Source organism: Mus musculus, chromosome 19 (assembly GCF_000001635.26).
Source record: "Mus musculus strain C57BL/6J chromosome 19, GRCm38.p6 C57BL/6J".
In the NCBI taxonomy this organism is placed as follows: domain Eukaryota; kingdom Metazoa; phylum Chordata; class Mammalia; order Rodentia; family Muridae; genus Mus; species Mus musculus.
The window spans coordinates 7,327,658-7,342,061 of NC_000085.6; the positions used below are offsets into that span (position 1 = coordinate 7,327,658).

The 14,404-nt window shown below is 47.1% G+C and overlaps 1 protein-coding gene across 10 annotated transcripts in view; it reads right to left on the reverse strand.

Moving 5' to 3' along the window:
* Mark2 (MAP/microtubule affinity regulating kinase 2) overlaps window positions 1-14,203 on the reverse strand; it is a 66,465-nt gene extending 52,262 nt beyond the window's left edge. For 3 of the 10 annotated variants that reach the window (NM_001080388.2, NM_001080389.2, NM_007928.3), the window contains exon 1: window positions 13,511-14,203. In NM_001080388.2, the coding sequence (NP_001073857.1) occupies window positions 13,511-13,564 (54 nt within the window). In that variant the 5' untranslated portion in view covers window positions 13,565-14,203. The remainder of the gene's footprint in view (window positions 1-13,510) is intronic. The other 7 variants (XM_030250744.1, XM_030250740.1, XM_030250742.1 and 4 more) reach the window with 5 other exon arrangements.
* Between the last annotated feature and the right edge of the window lie 201 nt (window positions 14,204-14,404).

Genomic DNA, 14,404 nt, shown 5'->3' on the forward strand with positions numbered 1-14,404 from the left:
AAAGAAAGAAAGGAAGGAAGGAAGGAAGGAAGGAAGGAAGGGAGGAAGGGAGGGAGGAAGGGAGGGAAGGTGGGTGGATGGGTCCCATGTATCCCAGGCTAGACTCAAACGGACTCTATGATCTGATGACTGAACTCCTGCCTCCATCTCCCACAAGCTGAAATTACAGGCATAACCCACACACTGGACTTTGTGTGTGCTTAAAGCACTCTACCAGGTCAGTTACTTCCCCTGATCCTAGATATCTTTTTTCTCCCAATATTTTTAAACAAGAGTTACATGGATGGGTTGAATCAGCAAGTTTTCTAATTTCATTTTTAATTATTTTTGGCCACTAAGGCATCTCATTGGCCTAATTTTATTTTTTTTAAAACCAACAATTCATCCTTGAGTATAGAAGAAATGTATCTACTTTAGGATAAAGTAGAATGAGATGCTAAAATAAATTAGAAATTAAAAGGTCTAAATTAGAAGTTTTTCCAAATGTCATTACAAGAAAGTTTCACAAGCTATTTTTTCTTGTTGTTTCCTTAGGTGTCAAATGTAGCTTCTAAAACAATGACTTCTTAGGGAACAGTGAAGTTTATAAATGATGGAAAGTATAACTAAACTGGATTAATGAGGACACAACTGAAAAACAGACTGAGTTCATTATTGAAAACTCCATATTTTACCTGAAACTATTACTCTGAAAATTCTTAAAAACACAAGAACACAGAAATCTACCTCTTGAGCCATCAGTGAAGTCATCATACATCATGAAGCCCTCGGAAGACACCACTGCCACACTAGTGAGGAGGTGAGAATGAGGGGTTTGGGGGCTGGAGAGATGGCTCAGTGGGTTAGACCAGCCCTCATGAGAGCCTGAAGATCTGAGGTCAGATCCTTGGCAACCATGGAGAAACTAGGCATGGCCACCATGCTTATAACCCTGGTATTCCAGGTAACAAGAGACAGGCAGATCCCAAGAGTTTGCTGGCCGGCCGGCCAGCCTAACCAAAACATCAGGCATCAGGGCTTCAGGTGAGAAACCTGGTTTCAAGGAAGTAAGGCAGCAAGTGACAGAGCCAAACATCTAGTGTTCATTGGCCTTCACCCATATTCATGGTCACACATCAAGACACACTCACACATGCACAAAAAACCCCACACATTAAAAGAAAAAAAAAAAAATCAGGCAGTGGTGGCACATGCCTTTAATCTCAGCACTTGGGAGGCAAAGGCAGGTGATCTCCAAGTTCAAGGACAGCCTGGTCTACAGAACAAGTTCCAGGACAGCCAGGGGTATACAAAGAAACCCTGTCTGGAAAAACAAAACAATCAAAACGAACTTAAATACAGTGTTTATATTTCAATAAAAGTAATTCTGACCAGACGGGCTCTAGGTAACACTTAGGACTTCCAAACCATAGTGAAAACCAAACTTAACATTGTATTACCCAAACTTAACAAGCACTACCCCAGAAGAGGGTCTATCTAAACTTATAGCATTCCTGATAGGTCAGCGGGAACTGGCTTAGGATTCTGTCACTAAGGAAACTAAGATTCACTCTCTAAAGGCTCTACAAGCCTGGCTTGACAAACAAAGGCATAGAAAAAAAAGTTGTTTGTCTGTTTTGGTTTCTTTCTCTTTTTTTGTTTTTTGTTTTTGTTTTTTTAAGACAAGGTTTCTATGTGTAGCCCTGGCTGTCCTGGAACTCACTCTATAGACAAGGCTGGCCTCGAACTCAGAAATCCGCCTGCCTCTGCCTCTCAAGTGCTGGGATTAAAGGCGTGCGCTACCACCACCCGACTGGTTTCTTTTTAAAAAAAAAAAAGTCAAAAATATTACAAGAATATGATTTCACTTTAATCCCATGTGTGGGATATGGGCTGCTTCAGACTGCCCACAGCAGCTGACTATGATTTGCCTTGTGCTCTAGCAGGGGTGTGATGTTGCCAGATGCAGATAGTTTCTGCCATTGTGTGACTGTGTGTGTGATGTTTGGAATTCTAACAGGGTGTTGGTTGGTGGGTTGTAGTTGGTTGCCATTTGTTATGTAGTCTTGTGAAAAGAAGAAACAAGAAGAAATTAGATATCCTGATGGTGAAGATCAAATTTGCCCCAAGGAACTCAATGCCCCAATCAGTAAGTAGCATTGCCTCCTTTCCAACCCCTGATTCAGGGATCTCTTTCCTTTCCTCTCTATCCTTTTTTCTTTCTTTCCTAGTGTTAGGGAGTTGAAAGAGTGGAAGAAAAAAAAAGGTTGAGAAGGGTGGAAGAAAAGAAGCTACAAAGTAGCAAAAGACCATTTTTCTTTTTCATTTTACTTATTTTTCGATTACTGTTTTTCTCATGTGAAACAGGATCTCTGTACAGCCCAAACTGGTCTTGATTTCCCAACCCTATGCAGGAGCCTACAAGTGCTAGGATTACAGATGTACACCTGGCCTTCTTCCCTTTGTTTGTTGGTGTTTGGTTTTTTGGTTTTTGTTTTGTTTTGGGTTTTTTGTTTTGTTTTTTGAGACAGGCTCTTGCTATGTATCCCTCAATCTTCCTGCCTCAGATTCTGAACTGCTAGTGTTAGAGGTGTGTCCTGATGCCCAGCAGGGACTTGTTTCTTAGAGCAGCAAACCCAGGACTGGGCATGTGGCTCACTGTTACTGTGGGATCCCCAGTATCAAGAACAATAAAACAGACCTTTACCTATGCAGAAATCAAAGCAATAGACAGAGGACAGGAGTGGGTGAGTCTGGGATTCAACAAAATCTCTGTCATGAGCTAGTGAGATGGTTCAATGGGGAGAGGTGTTTGCCACCACAACTGACAACCTGAGTTACATCTCCAGAGCCATGGTGAAAGAAGAGAACTGACTCTTCAAAGTTGTCCTCTGATCTACGCATGTACCCACACACATTAACTCTACGGTTGGGGATGGCTCAGTGGTTAAGAGCACTAAGTGCTCTTCCAAAGGATTCTGGTTCAATTCCCAATAGCTTATCACCATCTGTAACTCTAGTCCCAGAGGATTCAAAGCCTCTTCTGGCCGGCCTCTGAGGATACCAGGCACACAAGTGGTGCAGTCACCCATGCTCATACAGACAAACACCCACAAACATAAAATAGAATTACATACAGATAAACTCACACACAACAACAGGAGAAGAGATGGCGCAGCACATCTATAATCCTAACATAAAAGGCTGAGGCCAGAGGATCAAGGACAGTTTGGGGTACATAGCAAGACTAGCCTGAAAGGAAAAAAAGCCTTTCTTCAGAGAGGTAAATAGGTAAAGAGAGTGGGACAAGCAGACGAAAGCCTGAAATGACAGGAACATGAGTGGACAGGATAAAGCAGAGTTCAAACACACCAAACAAGAAAATCAGTAAGAATGGTAGAGGGTGGAAAGGAAGAGGAAACACAGGGAAAAGCTGCTGCTGAGCTCTGAAGCGATGCTGTTACCTTCCTTCCTGGCCAGGCTGCAGTGTAAAAATCCCAGCAAGTTACTCTCTATTCTGACAGAGCATTCAGGCTCCAGAGACACTAAAAAACTGAAACAAGGAACCAATGTAGACCACAATCTCAGCCTAAGACTCCAAGTCCACACTCACAAGCTGTACCTCTTTAATCATTTGAAAGGGAGGTAACAAGAATATGCCCTTGAGGGCTGGAGAAATGGCTCAGTGGTTAAGAGCACCAACTGCTCTTCTGAAGGTCCCAAGTTCAAATCCCAGCAACCACATGGTGGCTCATAATCATTTGTAATGAGATCTGACGCCCTCTTCTGGTGTGTCTGAAGACAGCTACAGTGTACTTAGATATAATAATAATAATAATAATAATAATAATAATAATAATAAATCTTTTAAAAAAAAGAATATGCCCTTGAAGGCTGCTCTGCTGAGGAAAAAACAACCCTCAATTGCCTGCTAAGGCCCATGTGGTCTGTAAGAGAAACAGCTTTCTCTAATAGCCAAAGGGTCAACACTCAGCACAGAGAAAAGGACTGTGGTGGAAGACTGCCCTGAGAGAGGTAGCCCTTGAGTGAGGAAGGGTAGATGCCCTCTAACACTAAGACCTCAGTTCTAGTGTAACTTCGGCTGGCCTTCCCGTCATTAATAAGCCTGCACATTCACTGACAAGACTGATGACACTGAAATACAGACAGGCAGTCGGGAGTAAGTTTTGGTTTTCCAAGACAGGGTTTCTCTCCGTAGTCCTGGCTGTCCTGCAACTCACTCTGTAGACCAGGCTGGCCTCGAACTCAGAAATCCACCTGCCTCTGCCTCCCAAGTGCTGGGATTAAAGCCATGCGCCACCACGCCCGGCTAAGTAGTAATTTAAAAAACAAAACAAAACAAAAAAAACCCTATTATTGAAGCTTCAAAAAAAAAAAGGGGGGGGGACGAAGAAAGAGCTGCAGGGAATGGGGAATCATATAGGGTGTAGCCCTGGCTGCCCTGGAATTCACTGTGGAGTAGGCTGGCCTCCAACTCAGGAGATCTACTTGCCTCTGCCACCTACGATTAAAGGTGTGCACCACTACTGCTGGCATGTTTTCTACCAATTCTAACTTGTTTTGTTTTTTAAATTAGCTATCTGAAAGAAATAAAGTGCTGCTTGACAGCTTCGTGTATGTTTTTTTAAACGTGTGTGTGTGTGTGTGTGTGTGTGTGTGTGTGTGTGTGTGTGTACACTCAAAGAGGCCAGAAGATGGTGTCTAATCCCTTGGAACTGGAGTTACAAGTAGTTTGAACCACCTGATGCTAGAAACTGAACTCAGAAAGAAAGAAAAGGAAAACACACCTGTGGGATGGTGGTGGTTGCTGGGAAGGCAGGGAAGAACAAGATTTCTTTAAGCAATGGCAGAGAAATTCTAGCATCATCCCTTCTGCTCACTTAGAGCTGTGAGTTCCTCAGAGAAACACACTTAAGCCGTTCAACTGGAATAGTAGCTCCAATCCATACATCCTTCTAACAACTTTACATGCACTATGGCTTACACACATCCCTACAAGATAGCTGTTCTGTGTTGTTGTTTTGAGACAGGATCTTGCTATATAGCCCAAGATGGCTTTTAACTTGCAATCTTATTGCCTCGGCCCTCCCAGACCTGCACCATAGGAGCTACAATAGGTACAATAGGTCATTACTCCACTTTACAAAGATGAGTGGCTGGGCAGAAGAGTGAAAGACGCTAAGGACACAGTAGAGGCTGACCATGATTCCAGGGAATTTAGCCCCAAACCTGCTCATAATTACAGAAAGACTATTTAATGAATCTCAAAACATACTAGGATCTCTTAATTCTGCTAGAAGCTCACCTCACTGCTACACCAGGCAGGCCAAAGGAGTATACTTCCTATGACTAGAGAACCCGTCATTTTGAACATCTGTGGAGATCTGCAATGTAGGTCAGAGTGCTTGCCTAATAGGCAGGAGGCCCTGGGTTCAATCCCTAGCAAGGAAAAGAAGAGGGTAAAGAAAAGGGAGAGGGAGGAGGCAAAAAAAAAAAAAAAAAAAAGAGAAACGTGCCAGGCATGGTGGTGCACGCCTTTAATCCCAGCACTCAGGAGGCAGAGGCAGGCGGATTTCCGGAGGCCAGCCTTGTCTACAGAGTGAGTTCCAGGACAGTCAGGGCTACACAGAGAAACCCTGTCTCAAAAAACAAAAAAACAAAAAAAAAAAAGAGAAAGTGAGAGAGCTCAACACTACTACTAAGCAACAACCAAACACTACATGCAATGATAGTGGAGATGAGGTAGGAAGTGAAGGCACAAGGGAAAGCAAGGTACAAAAGGTGGAAGGAGGAGTGCACCCTGCATCTGGGATATCAGTAATAGAACTCTGGGCAAACAATTCTCAGAGCAAGCAGGTCACTACCATAGTAACAGAAGGAGCCAGCACCTAGGCTGGAGCTATCTACAAATAGCTTAAGTCAAATTATAAAGCTTCCATACATTGGATTTTCTGCTTTTGAAGAGAATGGGAAAACATTCCTGCTCCACCTTCCAGTACTGGCTACTGAGTCTTAGAACCTGGCTCAGTCTACTCCCTGAGGAAACTCCCTATAACATCCAAGTAACTGATAATTCTCAGAAGACAAACTATAGCTAAGTGCCTGTATGTTTTCAAAGGCTAAAAGCTGTGCCCCTTTAATCCTCCTGGAAGCCTGGGGCATTTGAATCATGGAGCACACACTCAAAGGGTCCGAAGTCATTGAGTTTGTCTACATCACAGGAGCCAGGACTCAGGATTCCCAATTCTCTTCCACACTCCAAAAGAGGAACCAGACTCAGCCCTCCCAGACCTGCGCCATAGGAGACCCCAAACCCTTCCGTAGGGATGGTGGGACCCTTTGACAAATGAGTGTGTAGGGAGCCCAAGAAAAGAAACTGTACCTTACAGGTTCCAAGGAAAGTTCATAAAACAGATCAGTTGGTTTGAGGATCAGCATGGGGTGCCGAAAAAGCTTTCAGAAGAGGAGATCCAATTCCCATACTGGGTACTTGCAGAGGGTGGGAGGTTGTTTACAGAGGTCATACAAACTCAGCAGCTCCGTTCAGTCTACAGGAGGCTGACCTCTGTGTTGCCAATTTCCCAGAGAGGACAAGGGAAGACAGGCTGGCCCTGTGCAAAACCAGCTTGACAGGTTCTACTGTGCAGCCCAGAGCCTGCTCTACCTACCTCACATGGAGGAAAAAAAAGGCCAGAAGGGTGGCTAGGAGCAGTCACTGAATACAGCTCTCCCCTCTCTTTCCCCATGTCTACCTCACCTACCTGCCCCCAAGGACCCCAAGCCAGTATGAGCATCCAACTCCACCTGTCCTACCAAAACTTATGCCTGGTCCTTGGTTTCACAAGCCTACATGTAATGATTTTGTACACCACTGTGCTAATGAAAATATCTCAAAGTAGACGTGAGTACAAACCCAAAGACAAGACACCTGTGGAAAGAACCTACAGACAGCATGCCAGACAAAGACATACAGATCAAGGGATACACACCCCAAAAGGAGGAGGGGGGCACTGAGCAGAGCAAGAAACAGGGAAGCCCTCTCTTTCGGAGAGATAACTGAAAACCAAGAGGCCAGATTCTCTTGGTACTGTTTCAAAATTGGTTGTCCCATCCCAATCTAAGAACAATAGCAGGGGGCTGGAGAGATGGCTCAGAGGTTAAGAGTACACACTGCTCTTCCAGAGAACCTGGGTTAACTCTCATCACAGCTGCATGTAACCATGTGGTTGTAGTGCATGCCTTTAATCCCAGCACTCCGAAGGCAGAGCCAGAGCTACATACGAGCAAGCAAGCAAGCAAAAGAGGAGCAGGGGGGCTGGTGAGATGGCTCAGTGGGTAAGAGTACCCGTCTGCTCTTCCAAAGGTCCGGATTTCAAATCCCAGCAACCACATGGTGGCTCACAACCATCTGTAATGAGATCTGACGCCCTCTTCTGGTGTGTCTGAAGGCAGCTACAGTGTACTTACATATAATAAATAAATCTTTAAAAAAAAAAAAAGAGGAGCAGGGATTTGGGCGCTGAAAAGATGGCTCAGAGGTTAAGAGCACTAGCTGCTCTTTCAGAGAACCTATGATCCAATGCCCTCTTCTGCCCTTCTTAGGTACCAGGTATACAGGTGGTCCAAAAATACACAGGCAGACACATATACACATAAAATAGTAAGAAAAAATTTAAAGTCCCCATCAGAAAAAAGACCTTATTAAAATACTAATAATTTTTGTTTTCGTTTGTTGGAGACAGGGTCTCTCTATGTAGTCCTGGCTGTCCTAGAACTTGCTATGTAGACCAGGCTGGCCTCAAACTCAAAGATACCTGCCTCCACTGGGATTGAAGGTATGTGCTACCATGCCTGGATATAAAAATAATTTTTTAAATTAAAAAATGAATGAAGAGCTGAGGCAGGAGGATCTCTATGGGGTTGAAGCTAGCCAGTTCTACAGAGTGAGTTCCAGGACAGCCAAGTGTATACAGAGAAACCATGTCTAAAACAAACAGACAAACAAACAAACAAGTAAATAACGATGGTATTCAATGGCTATCCCAAAAGGTTGTGGTGGGGGCAGTGACACTCTGCTAGGTTAAGCAGGGATAGCCTGCAGCCTCCAGTGCCAGCATGGGGAAAGGGTGAGTTCCTCCCCCAGGTTTGTAAAGGCTTATTCTTCTTCCTTGTGCTGAAACAGAAGGGGAAAGCACGCAGCTAACACGTCAGTGACTCACACTCATGTTTGATGAAGGCTGGGAGAAAGCCTAGAGAACCCAAGCTTCAAATGCAAAACGACAAATACTGGAATCTCCCATCAAGAGAAGGAAACTCAGTCACCTATCCTGTTTGTCATCTTGCTGAGATTCCAAGGAAAGGCCAAGCTGAAACACCAACCTTTCCATATAGCTCTGAGTTTTTGCTTTGATAGGAAAGCATCAAACCTGGCAGCAGCAACATAAGCAGAAGGGAACAAGGCCAGCCCTCCACACATACCCCTCAGCACAGAGGCCAGGCAGCTGGGCTTCCAACTTAACCAAGTAGAGGGAAGCAGCTGAGCCTGGGTACAGCAGGAACCTTGACCAGGCAGCCTAAGGCTTAGGTGGCCAGGCTGCCTCCTGGCCCTTTCCATCTGCTGAAGTTACCACATCCCAACCCATTAACGGGCTTCAAAGTGCTGCTGGGGGGAGTCCATTTAGCACAGACACTATCACGGGGCCAAAGATGGTACCCAGCCCCCAACCCACTTGTCAATAATGTGCCACAAAGTCTGAGGCCTGACTGCATTCTAAGCATAAAATATTCATTCAAGTCAACATAATACATATGTAGGGCCATTGTAGAAGCTCCTGAGGGAAGAGAAATGCCAGTTAGGTAGCTAAGTGCTCCATGAGAAAACAGTTCATGAAGGCCTGGAGCTAGTCTTAGTCAAATGCCCTTTGAGAATCTGGCTGTTCTTCCAAAGGGAGACCATCAGCCAGAGAAATGCTGACTCCTGAGAGATCTCACTGTACAAGCCTCTCAGGCAAACAAGGTTCTCCATCTCTTTTTACCTCATAAGTATCAACTAGGCCAAGACATGTATGCCCAAGATTTTCAGCCCAAACTATTGTCACAGAATAAAAGATGCACCTACCCCTATGCAAACTTGGTTTCAATCCAAAGCAGGCCAACTTCCAACCGCTTACTTGTATCATCTGTGTAGCTAGCTACCCAAATCCTCAGAATGGAGAAGCATTATTATAATTCACTCTACAATTACTTTTAAGGTCAAAAAGTACAGCGTCACTGTCAAGTTTCAGAGAGACATTACTCTAACAAGCCTCACATAGACTCTCTAAGGTCCAGCAGATTAAACTGTGAGGTCTAACATTCACTCACATCCACACCCTGAAGGCAGAGCCCCACCTCATCATCAAGAGTCAAATCACAGAATCCCACATCATCAAAAATGAAGTATTCAGACCAGTGTTGACCAAAAGGAAACTGGAATCTCACAAGGTGTCTATGGGATGGCTTAATTCTTCCACCAAACCCGTTCTCACATCCACCTTAATGGAAAGCAAACCTTCAGCCATTGGCTTGTTAGGCAAATGCTACACCACTAAATTATAGCTAGTCTTTTTACTTTGGATCTGGAGAGACAGAGTCTCACTAAGTTGCTAGCCTTGAGTTTATCCTGTAGCTCAAACAGAACTTGGATCTGAGCCTGCCTCAGCTCTATACTGCTGGGTATGAGGCTTTTTGTTGCTGCTGTTATCCTTATCAACCACCACCACCACCACATTTATTTAGACACAGAGAGACAGAAAGGGAGAGAGAGGGAGAGAGGGAGAAGGAGGGAGGAAGTGGGGAGAGAGGGAGAGAGGGAGAGAGAGAATGAGAACGAGCATGTGTGTTTGTTAGTATTTTGCCAGAGTGAGGTTCAGCTTTTCCACCAAGTATGTGAGTCTCAGGGATCCAGCTCAGGTCATCAGGCTTTGTGGCAAGTGCCCTTACCCATTAAGCCATTTTGTCAGCCCTGAGCAGTATGTTTTTATAGGATTCTATAACTTAGATTTGTCCTCTTCTTCAATCTTCCAGACTCCTCTTTGAGAATATATTCTGCCACCCACTCTCTAGAAGAGTTGGGGGCAGAACTGTCATTTGACTGATGGGAAGCAAAAGGCTCCTGTTTTCTATCAGATACTCTGTTTCCAGGTTATGAAGCTATGTGTCCCCTCCCCCAGAAATTAGGGAAAGCGCTAGCCTGGGGTAGGTGAACTCTGGAAGTTGTACCCTTCTCCACACTTGACTGTTAAGGCTGCTGCTGGCTGGAAGACAAACAGTCATCTTGCTGATTACTTTCAAGGCTGCGAAGCCTCCAGGCCAGCAGAGGCATTTGGAAAAGCAGCTCACAGAAAGCTCAGCTCACAGACTTTAGAAACCCCAAAACCACTAGCCCCAGGTCAGAATCCTGCAAAAGGAAGTCATCTCTGGTGATAGTGCACATCTGAAATCAGGTGTCACCAAAATTATCTTCAAGACAGAGCTTGGCTTTCTTTTATCTACTTTCACTGTTAAAAGCAGAGTTGACAGCAAACAGGCAATCTTCTGCAACATAAGGTTTATTTTTATGCTTCAACATGTTCTGTGTGTTTCAGAAGTGATCAAAGAGCTCCTAGAAACAGCTTATCAGCCACAATTTTAAAGAAAGAAGGAGAAAAGGAAGAGATTGGAAACATCCACAGAAGTTTGCTTACTTATTCTCTGGTAAAACCAGCTTAACTAATTTAAATCTAAATAAGGTGACGGTGGAGAGGGACCTGCCCAGCCAAATTCTTTGCTTTTTATTTCCTAACACTGAGGTGACTGCAATGACTGAGCTTCCACAATGGCTTCACTATGTGCAATGGGACTGAGGAGAAGGTATTTAGTTTCAACCTGGTAGCCGGGTCTACTCTGAAGAAGGTGGATGTTGAACTGACTCTTGCTTTTTGTTTTTGTTTCTAAAGCACACAGGGTTGGGCTGGGGAGTATAACGTGTCTATCAAGAACAAGGCTCTGAGCAAATCAGCAGCACAAGAAACAAAGAGAAACAGCTAGGCACCTGGAAGGGTGTGCACCTAGCTTTTCCAAGTCCAAGTTTTTTCGAAGGCGGTGGCAGAACATGAAGCTGACAGTGTGAGTGGAGAATCAGGAACTGACTGCATGCAGCTCGGTCCACCAAGAACAGAAATGGAGCCTAAGAGGAGCAGAATGACAAGGCAGCCTCTGCTCTGGACCAAGTTATCACGAAGCAGCTCACGTGCCAAACTGGCCACTGATTACCACTCTCCTGAAATCAGTGTACATGCATCAAACCTCAACTTCATGACCCAATACTGTGTGGAGCACATCTGAGCACACAGAAGACCAATAGTGCATTTACACTTAGTAAACAGTCAAAGAAACCACACCGAGGCCACTCTGCCCAACACGGTGCCTCCACAGCCTGCCTCTCTGGGGAACAGGCAGGTCAACCACGCCCCACATGCCTGAAAGTACCAGTCAGTCACTTGGCCTCCTTCTCCCTGCTCATAACCAAGTCTGGGAAAGTTCTCCAGTTAACTGAGGTCTAGCTACTGCGAGAAGTAGGAGAAAGGAGGATGCACGGACCAGCCTCAGAAGAGCCTGGACAAAGTGTTTCCCAAGAGACACTGCTGGCAAGCAAGGGACTGTGCAACACAGACCAAGCTCCTCAGTTTCTGAAGATCTCTGTCCCAGGCAGGACTAGCTGCCAGACCAGGCATGAAATCAATCAACCATCCCTCCCTCTCAACCCCCTGCTCTGGCCCAAGAGCACACAGCCCCTATGTGTTATGGGTCCATCGTGTCAGAAAACTGTCCGGATGCTTCTTTAGCTCCAGGTACAGACAGCAGGAGAGTAACAGCAGCAAAGCACAGGAAAGAGATAAAGAGGGTTCTCAAAGAAGGAAGTTGATGCTAAGCAAACACAGCAGCATCGCGAGCCTACCTGGCTACAGAGAAAACAGGGAACAGGAGGGAAACACCAGGGTGTGCTGAGTAAAGCCTGCTCCTTTCCAACGAGTTTGTGTTTAGTAAAATTCACCCAGAAACATGTGACAGGCAAGGGACTGTCCAAAAGGCAGGCAGAGAGGGACACTAGAGACAGTGAAACAAAGGAGAGAAGTGTGAAGTGGAAGCAATGGCTCATAGGTGAGAGGACGACACAGAAAAGGCAAAAGCTTGGGTGACAAAAAGCAGTGATTGCCAGGATGAGAAAGGGAGAGCATAGGCCAGCCCAGGAGCTGGTGCGCAGCATAAGCAGTTAGCATACACCCTGGGACCCGCAAAGGCTAGCTAAGAGAAAGGGAATGGACAGAGCATACAAGCTGTAAACAGACTGGGAGGGGAGGAGGAGACCCATTAGGACAGGAAAGGCAGCACTGATTAAGGAGGTATTGTAAGAGAGATGGGGGAAGGTTGAGCAATAGGAAGTAGCAAACAAGAAAGATACTATGATACTATGAGAAGTGACAGCCACCAGTTTGGAAAGACAGTATCGGAATTTGTGTTGCAGTGTAAGTAGGCAGTAAAGTAGGGACTGATGCAGCTGATGCAGCCCGCAAAAGAGTGAGCAACAGGTTATGTTAATACAGCCAGACTAAAACACTGACTTTCCCACGGTAGAGGAGAGCCCAGGGATAATCTGGAAGAGCATTCAGACAGGAGGCCCAAGGACTTAAATGCCAAACCCCAGGGGGAAGAGAACAGGAGTGATCCAAAGACTCTGAAGGGAGCGGTGACTGGAACCCCAAAGGCAACCTGTGGGAAAACTATGCGCATGACAGCTGTATGGGAAACACGGAAGCGACACATGCCAGTGCCAGGAGCCTGGGAGCTCCTGCCGAAAAGAAGGGAAAGTGATGAGCAAGGAGTAGGCGAACGATTTGGAAAGGTGACGAGGGTGGAGCTGGTGGGTTGCAAGCAACAGGGAGAGCCCAATTTGGAACGGGAAAGGAGGATAGAAAAAGCTGGGGAAGTGAAAGGGGAAAGGGACCGAGAACACACTCCCGAGACACGGACTCTTGAGGGAGAAAACCGAGGATTGTGAGAGCCGGTGCGGGTAGAGAGGGTACAAAGCTAGAGAGATGCAGAAAGAGGTGGGCAACAATCCGCGGCAAATCGCGGGGTATTATTCGAGGAGCAGGAAGGTGGCTGCTTTAAGCGTGGGTGGAGGAAGACCAGAAAGGCCCCTGAGAGAAAAGGGAAGAGAGGGGGAAGCTGGGGAGATAGCACGGAAGAGCGCAGGAGGGCGGTGAGAGGCGAGGGGCGTTTGGCAGAAATACAAGTGTGCAGTTCAGTCAGGACGACGTGGGTCCCAGGTCAGGATTCGGAAGAGGGATGTGAAGGGCTGGAACCCAGGGCCAGATGACAGCCTAGGCTTGTAGAAGAAAGCAGGAGCACGAGGAGAACTGAGGGAGGGAGCCTCCGTAAGGTGCAGGGGCCCAGTCACAGAATTAGGGGAGCCCTGAGGGCTCCTTACCTGCTCCGTGTCCCTTTCGTTCAGCGTGGGTAGGGGGGTCCGAGCGCTGGACATGGCGCCGGTATCTCAGGGGAGGGAATGGAGAAGCTTGGAGGAAGATAGGGAAGGGAAGGCTAGGAGCCCGGCCGGGCGGGGCTTCTCACAGCAGGAGCACCCGCTGCATGGGCCCCGGCCGGGGGTGCGGGGAGGCCGGGCGATGGCTCACGCCAGCCCGGTGATGCACCGCTCGGGCTAGGCCTCGCCGGCTCCGAGCGGCTCCGGACCGCACCCCCCCCCCCGACCCCCGGCTGGGTTGTGCCGCCTTTCGGCCCGGCCGCGCCGCTCCGCCTACTCTCAACCGCCGCAGCCGGCCGCCTGCCTCGCTCCTCCCCTGCCCTCAGCCGCACTGCTCCGCGCCCGACACACAGGCAGCCGCCGCCGGACCTGCTGCTCCCAACATGGCCGCCACCACCGCCAGCCCTCGGCTCTTTCCGCCGGCAAGAGCCGGAAACATCCGAAACAACTAGGAACGGGAGGGGGAAGAGCCTTTTCCTCTCGGCCCAGACGATGGGTGAATTCCGGAAACTACCGAAGAAGGTAATCCCCGGGGACGCGCGCACCTCCTAGATTCCGAAGACCGAGGTTCGGCTCTGTTTACGGAAATCCACGAAGAGACTCCCCGCACCTCCAGAGCCAACCAGCAGCCACGCCTACCGGCCTTTCTCCGCCCACTTGGAGCAAGCTTTCGGCAGTTTCCGGAAACAGCCGAAGAGGCTCCGCGTGTGCTAAACCGGCCACGCCCCCGTTCCGTCGCTCGGCCGAGAGCGGTAGTCAGCCATTTCCGGCAACACCCGAGAGCTGCCGAGGCTAAGAATCTATCTCTTCGTTTCTTTCCGTCAGTTTTCGGTTATTTTC